Below are 8,248 nucleotides of genomic sequence, written 5' to 3'. Positions count from 1 at the left end.
ATCCGTCATGACTAACTACATTGACCATTTTTTTTAACTGTCATTATAGGTATATTTTTTTGGGGGGGAGGGTGTTTCTTTTCATGTTCTTTGTAAAATTTGTAATTAAGAAAATAACAAGACAAAGCAGGAGTTCCCATTATGGCTCAGTCATTAATGATTCTGACTAGGAACCATGAGGTTGTAGGTTTGATTCTTGGCCTCACTCAGTGGGTTAAGGATCTGGCTTTGGCATGAGCTGCAGTGTGGGTCACAGATGTGGCTTGGGTCCTGTGTTGCTGTGGCTCTTGTGTAAGCAGGCAGCTACTGCTCCGATTGTACCCCTGACCTGGGAACCTCCATGTGTTGCGGGTGCAGCCTTAGAAAAGACATAAAGACCAAAAAAAAAAAAAATACTAATAGTAAAAATAAAAATAAGAACTCCTTAGTTCCCTTTCTAGCTCAGTGTGTGAGGAACCTGACATAGTGTCCTTGAGGATGCATGTTCAATCCTTGGCCTTGCTCAGTGGGTTAATGTCCTGGAGTTGTCATACATAAGCTGCGATTTAGGTCTTGAATGTGGCTTGGATGGGGATTCTTGTGCCTGTGGAGTAGGCTGGCAACTGAAGCTCTGCTTTTACCATAAGCCTGGAAACGTCCATATGCCACAGGTGTCCAGAAAGAATTAGGCTGTGGGCTGTCAGCAGCCCAGACACACAACAGCAATTCGTGGGTGAATTGGGGCCCAGTGCATGAGATCTGACCAGAAACAGCCGTGTCCACCCCATTCTGCATCATCACTGGCAAAGCTCAAGCCTCCAGAATCCTTTTACACCTGAATCACTACAGTAACCTCCTTGCTTCCATCTGCTGCCTGTGATACTTCCTTCAACTTAGTTTCCATAGTGAAGCCAGAATTATCATTCTAAAAGTCAAAACGAACTTCATCATTTTCTAGTTTAAAACTATGTACGCTGGACAATTTCCCTGGAGTACTTAGCATTAAGCCTTCAAACAATTACAACACCCTCGTTAACCTTCTCTGTTCCTGTCTCTCCAACTTCAAAATGTGCTCTTGTCCCTTTTGGAGCTAAGTGTCTAGCGTGTTGCCTGCCACACAGTGGACATTCAGGAAATAACTTTTAAGTAGTTGATTTAACAAGTACAGGAATATTTAATTCATTAGGATTTCTGCATTTTTTCTTCTTTGCATCTTTTCTAGAGCCACACCCATGGCATTTGGAGGTTCCCAAGCTAGGGGCCTAATCAGAGCTACAGCCGCCAGCCTATGCAAAAGCCACAGCAATGCAGGATACGAGGCACATCTCCAACCTACACCACAACTCACAGCAATGCCAGATCCTTAACCCATCAAGTAAGGCCAATAGTCGAGCCCACAACCTCATGGTTCCTAGTCGGATTTGTTATCCACTGCGCCACAATGGGAACGAAGACTTATGCATTCTTTTATTCACCTGCTGACTTTTGATATATGCTCCATCTCTCAGCAACACTGTTACTCTCCCTGATGCCTATTCATTCTTCTGAGTGTATTTTATCCACTGCATCCCATTCTGATCTCTTTTCATCCTGAAATTTTTTCTGCCCCACCATTTCTGTGTTGTGTGTCTTCCCAACAGACTTTGAGGACACACTCTGCTTCATTATCTTACAGGTGATAGCAGTGTGGTGTCATGTTCTGCTCCCTTGTCGGGGTCTGTCTGTGAAAGCATCCCTCAGGTTTTTTTCTTTATTCAGTCCTGAAGCCCCACCCAGCATCTATGAATGTTCCTGCTAGAATCCTTGGACTCAAAGTATGTGTTGCTTAATAAATGAAGGATGGAAGCAATGAATGGAATGTATTTATTCTGAAATTGCAGAGTTTGCATACATGAAAGTACATCTGTCAAGCATAGATTTTCATGATGTCATGTTACCCAAAATCAAAGCGATTAACAGAAAAATACAGGAAAAACAGGCCACCTTCATGGTGAGGCGAAGTCTTTCTAGGAGGAGGGAGAACCTCAGGGTAAACTACTTTTTCATAGAATGACATACTGGTTTATGTTTTTCCTTATTCCTAGTTTAAGCAGGAAGAAAAACAAATGGTAAGGGATCTAAATAAAAGTCTCAGATGAAGGTAGAAAGAATTTCCTAGGTTCCGGTAGTATTTTTGTCCTATGTTTTATTACATTTTTCCCTCTTTGTATTTACCTTTATTCATTTGTTAATTATTAGAAAGGACAATTTATTCTACTTGTTCAAACTCTTGTTTTCCAGTGGGCACATATTTACGAGTATGACTGGTTTTTGTTGTTTGTCTGTTTCCCTATTTTTTGACTGCTCCTGTACCATATGGAAGTTCCCAGACCAGGAATTCTATCCCAGCCACAGCTGTTACCTATGCTGTAGCTGTGGCAATGCCTGATCCTTTAACCCACTGAACTAGGGATCAAACCTGTGCCTCCACAGTAACCCTGAGCCACTGGAGTCAGATTTTTTACCTACTCTATGCCAGAGTGGACACTCCAATACGATTGTTTAAAGCATTGAAATTCATGACAAAATATTACTTCCATATATTTAATAGCATAAAATTCCTTTTAAATAAAATATCATTTTATTTAAATCATCCCTCCTTCTGATGGATTATCAGCAGAAGATGGTCACAAAGACAATACAAAATGCATCTGAGTGATAGAAGGACATTTGGAAATATGATGTAATATTCATTATTCATGAATTAGAGATTAAGTGGCCCGTATCTTTTATATTCACAAAGGAGTTTCTTAACACAATGTTATGGAAAATAAATAACCATAATCCATGATATTTAAACATGGGCAAATTTACTAATAAAATGATTAGAATTTATGTATTCAACCAATTATATAATAGCATATATGCTAACAGATATGTATAGTGCAATGTATCATACATATTAGGATATAAATGAAAAATATTTCTTCCTATAATATTATACTTTTCAAAATTTACTTTTTTGGTTACACAGGTATATGGTCCAGCCCAGTCCCTCAGTCCATCTCTATGAATGGTGACTATTCTAGGCATGTTACCTTTTTGTCATCATTTTCCTGACAGTGTATCACAGCAGTTAAGATCATAGTCTCAGCGATCAGTTATATTTTGATGACTGGTTCTTCAGTATTTCTGTTTTGGCAGTTACTCATTTCTGTTTATTTCCTCGGCTGTTAATGATGATAACAGGAGTCCCTAGCTAACTCTTAGGATTGTTACAGAAATTATTCCTAAACACCAGTATATACTTTTATTGCATTTGTCTTGTTTAATTAAAATAAAAGCTTTGAATCCTTATATATTGATAAATTTAGAGAAAGTGTGTCCCAATTTGATAGAATTTTCCAAATATTTAGAGAATAGCACTGGGCTAGCTTCTGTTCCACTCCATTTCCTTGTACCCAATTTGACTCCTCTTAGTGCACAATCTGTGCTTCGTAGTGATTTTATTTTTATTTCTCTCTTAGTTCATGTTTGCTGAGATTAACAAAAATCTCCTTATGACCCTTGCCTCTTATTCACTCACATTTGGGCTCTAGGCACATTTATATTTCACTTGAAATGGCTTTCACACTAAAGAGTTTCCTAATGGCATTTTTCAGCTGGGCATTTCTCAAGGTATAGATTATGGGATTTAACATGGGAGTTATCATAGTGTAGAAGACAGCAACTGCTTTATCAATGGGTAAAGTAACTGCTGGTCGCATGTACACAAATATGCAGGGCACAAAGAAGATGACAACTGCTGTGATGTGGGAGACACAGGTAGAGAGGGCTTTGCGTCTGGCCTCCAAGCTTTGGGTCCTAAGGGTGTGAAGGATGACCACATAGGAGCCAAGCAAGAGTAGGAAGTTCAACATACAGATAAATCCACTGTTGGCCGCAACAAAGAACCCTAGAGTGTGGGTATCAATGCAGGCCAGATCAAGCAAAGGAATGAGATCACACATAAAGTGATCTATGATATTAGGACCACAGAAGGGCAATCTAAGGATAAAAAGGATCTGTATGAATCCATGGAGAAAGCCTCCTGCCCATGACACTCCCACCAGCAGGCCACATAGCCTCCGATTCATGATGGTTGCATAGTACAAGGGTTTGCAGATGGCCACATAGCGGTCATAGGCCATCGCCGTCAGCAGGATGATATCAGCCCCTCCAAAGAAATGTTCCCCAAAGATTTGCATCATGCATGCGTGGAAAGTGCTGGTTTTCTTTTCATGGAGTGAATCTACCACCAGTTTAGGGGTATTGATACAGGAATAGCAAGCATCGATGAACGAGAGATGAGCCAAGAAAAAGTACATGGGGCACCCAATTAATGGGCTGGTAATGATGGTGACCATGGTGAGCACATTTCCTCCCAGAGAGACAGTGTAGATGAGCAAAAACACCACAAATATGACTTTCTGCATGTGTGGATTCTGAGTGAGTCCCAGCAGAATGAACTCCGTAACATTGTTCCTCGTCTCCATGTAGTTCATGTTATTGTCAACGACATTACCTTAAAAAAAAAAGTCATTTTATTTTTTTCACTCAATCTTGAGTTTATTTAGCCTCTACATCTAATAAATAACAAATGCCTATATGCTACTGGATTCAAAATCCTATAAGGTTTTCCTTGAGATAAAATATTTGGCCTGATCTTTTGAGGATTTATCAATTGAGAATCTATGAGAAAATAAGATTATTACATCTGTATGAAAATAGACATGTAAGACTCTTATTATATGAATGTTAGGGGAAGAGGGATCTGAGAGAGATGGAATCTTCTGTACAAGTCTAGTGAAGAATTTTGTGTGACTTGGAGGAAGTGGGCTGAGGCTGTACTTGGGGACAGAAGCCAGAGCATTAATTTTTAAAATGTAATTATATGTCACAGGATTTTGGTAATGGGTAAGTGATGAAAAGAGTAAAGGAGACAGCGCTTAATATAATAAAAGTGGTAAACAATGTTCCTTTAATCCTATAACTTTATATAGCTGATAAAGATGGTTTTAATAATTGATTTCTTTATGCATGGCAAAATAGAAACATGTGCGTGATATTATTCCATCCATACTAATCCCAGAAAAATATTTGAGATCAATGTCCATAGTAATACACATGATAATATTAAGTAAAACTCATATGTAAATCAACTACACTTTGATCAAATTAGTTTTAATTATCTTCATGAATACTTACTGCACTCTAAGTGTTTTTTCTTTTTAGACATTTTGTTCATCTTTATTACAAACCTATGAGATGATCAGCACTATCATTTTTGTACTTATTTCGTACCCTAGGGAGTAGCGGTAGAGAGAAGTTAAGGATCTTATCAAAATCAAGCAGCTACTAAAGGGCAGATCTAAGGTTAGCTCAGAGTATACATCTTATCTTCAATTTCTTCCAAATTCTTCAAATGTGGCCTATGTTGTTAGGTTAAAATAAACACTGTTGAACTAGTCAACTCCTTTGGATGTGACCATAATACTTATGGTTACGTTAATGCTCTTTCAGAGGCAAGTATATATGAATCCATTTCATTGACAGACATGTAAATACACATACTCACAGACCAAGACCTATGCACAGAGTTCAACATATTGGAATTTCCAGTTGTGGGTAACTATGTGGTCCTGCTTTCACTGAAGGTCTATTTTGATTTTGTTTCTCCCTCACCCTAGGATCTTTCCTCTCCAGTTTCCCAACTAAATATGAATCCACAGACTCTTCTGAGCAGCATTGATCCCAGTGGTTGGGTATATTAGTTTTAGAATCAGAAAAAAAATACTCAGATTATAGAATTCTTTCCCCACTCTCAACTTCTTCATCTGGGGTTCATTTCTTGGCACCTTCCAACCTTGTTTCATCTAATATCAAGTGAGAATATTAGTGTCTACTCAGCTATTATGGGTATTGATGAGGAAACCTATGTGAATATATGCACTACCTGCTGTAGACAAGGAACCTTCACTTATTTAAATGACTCTCTATGCTTGTAGGAGTAGGAGTAATGGACATATTCAGCAATAAGACAGGAAAACATTTAACCATGCCACAAACACTGGAGGAATCATCTCCAATTTTACTTTGAAGGAAGCTACTGGAAACTCATATTATGGATAATAGTGGATCTCAGGAAAAGAGAAATTGGACTAAATGGTTTATGATTTATATGACTTGATATTCACATTTGTATCTTTTTGGGTGTGAAGTGTGTTTAAATTTTGTTTACATTCTAATGATTAGTCTTGATTGTTTCAGATGGGTCTCTTTGCAAAAGAATGCTATGTGGTGTAGAGAGCTGGGTCCTAAAAATATATTTCTTAATAATGATTTTTTCATATTGTACATTACATTAATGATACTTATCAACTTTGTCTTGAAGAATGGGGGAAGGTGAAATGCACTGTTCTATGCAAAAAATGTTGAAAAATCAGGGTCGTTATATATGTAGAGGGACAATCTGTAATCAACCTCAGCACTATTGAGAAACTTACCTTCTGGTCTTGGTTGATCTGAATGATATTTGAGAGGGTTGAAAACTAATCCATCTTCACAATGACCTCCTTTTGGGATAAGTACCTTTCAAGATGAAAGACCTGACACAAGAGGAAAGAGATTCTTCAGATAATTCCTTGTCACATCAACAATAGATAAGTCAGTCATTTTAATAGTCTAAATATTTCCTTCTAGCCTAAAGCCTCAAATGATTTACCCAGAAAAGTTGGGGCTGAATTTAGAATGGATTCATTTAGAACACTGTGGAGAAAGGAGCTTGCATGGATGGCTCTCTTTCTGTAAGCCGGAGGCAGAATGCATGGTAGAAACACATCCACAAGGGTCATTCCATCCTTGATGCATTGTGCTCTGGATGTGGAAGCAAAAAAAGACCTTTTCTCAGGTGCTGCATGGATATTTAAAGAGATTTCCACACAAATTCAAGGACCTTTTCCTTAGAGCTGCTGTTTTCTCTCCCAGGAATTAATTACCTTCTCTGATGGAAAGGCTTTGTCTTAGAAGCAGGTATGCTGGAGAGACAGGTTGGAAGAGCCCATAATCTTCTGTGGGGAATTGTATTCCCTGCCCTTGGAAACAAACCCTGTGAGTCCCCTTTCTCTGTGTGAACTGGAGTATCTGAGAAACTTGAATGTCATGTGCGTAGCAAGGATGGCATAGTTGCAGTGTGAGGATCTCTGATGTGGTGAACCTGTGCCCTCGTGGCAGAATGAGAATTCTGTCTTCTTATCAATATGGCAACCTTTTCCTGGAAACCTAGTGTTCATTGATTAAGAACCAGATCAGAGAGGGCATAAAATTAATGACAGTGATTTTAAAGTCCTCAAATCCATGACCTGTTCTTCCCATTCATCTGAATCCTGTGGAGGACAACGGAAATTGTAAATGTCCTCAATGTTTTATCGCTGATACTCTGGTGATGGTCACTATGGGACATTAGGCAACATTAAACATGTGGAATGATATGTAAACACAAGAAGCTCATTCTAAATTCAAACACAAATGAAGTTGTACATTCTGGTCCCTTTGTATTATGTTACTTTTAGTCATTCTGGTAAATAAGTAGTGATAAGCTGTCGAGGTTTCAGATTGCTTTCCTTGATGAATAATGATGTGGAACATTTTTCTAAAGCCTTGTTATAGAAATATTTTTTGGGGGAGGGTGTTTCTTTTCATGTTCTTTGTAAATTTTAAAAATAAGAGCTCCTTAGTTCCCATTCTAGCTCAGTGGGTAAAGAACCTGACATAGTGTTCATGAGAATGCATATTCAGTGCTTGGCCCTGCTCAGTGTGTTAAGGATCTGGAGTTAGTGTTAAGTAAGCTGTGACTTAGGTCTCAAATTTGGCTTGGATCAAGGATTGTTGTGGTTGTCACATAGGCTGGCAACTGAAGCTCTGATTCAACCTTTAGCCTGGGAACTTCCATATGCCACAGGTGCCCAGAAAGAAAGGGGCTGTGGGCTGTCAGGGGCCCAGACACACAGCAGCTATTCCTGGGGCCCAATGAATGAGATTTGACCAGAAGCAGCTGTGTCCACACCATTCTGCATCATCACTGGCAGAGTTCAAGCCTCCATCCTTTTACACCTGAATCATTACAGTAAAAGCTCTAGCTCCTGTTCTGCTTCCTGTTTTATTCTTTCAAGTTATTTTCCATACTGAAGCCAGAATTATTATTCTAAAACTCAAAGCTAACTACATCATTTTCTAGTTTAAAACTATGTTA

At 38.6% G+C, this 8,248-nt stretch overlaps 2 protein-coding genes across 4 annotated transcripts in view; one reads left to right on the top strand and one right to left on the bottom strand.

Moving 5' to 3' along the window:
* The window catches only part of LOC146405189 (olfactory receptor 1165-like), a 458,625-nt gene that overhangs the window by 244,022 nt on the left and 206,355 nt on the right, over positions 1-8,248 (top strand). The window lies entirely within an intron of this gene.
* The window catches only part of LOC146405200 (olfactory receptor 4C13-like), a 68,307-nt gene continuing 61,887 nt past the window's right edge, over positions 1,829-8,248 (bottom strand). For 2 of the 3 annotated variants that reach the window (XM_085010070.1, XM_085010069.1), the window contains 2 exons: positions 6,504-6,605; positions 1,829-4,522 (listed from right to left, as the gene is read on the bottom strand). In XM_085010070.1, the coding sequence (XP_084866196.1) occupies positions 3,564-4,502 (939 nt within the window). In that variant the 5' untranslated portion in view covers positions 4,503-4,522; positions 6,504-6,605 and the 3' untranslated portion in view covers positions 1,829-3,563. Of the gene's footprint in view, positions 4,523-6,503; positions 6,606-6,721; positions 6,874-6,995; positions 7,279-8,248 lie in introns of all 3 variants that reach the window. The other variant, XM_085010068.1, reaches the window with a different exon arrangement.

This window comes from Sus scrofa, chromosome 2 (genome assembly GCF_054392235.1).
Source record: "Sus scrofa isolate SSC_HxYL_T2T_F1_AM1 chromosome 2, Sscrofa_HxYL_maternal_Yorkshire_Landrace_v2.0, whole genome shotgun sequence".
Lineage (NCBI taxonomy): Eukaryota > Metazoa > Chordata > Mammalia > Artiodactyla > Suidae > Sus > Sus scrofa.
This window is presented reverse-complemented; position numbering and strand designations above follow the sequence as displayed.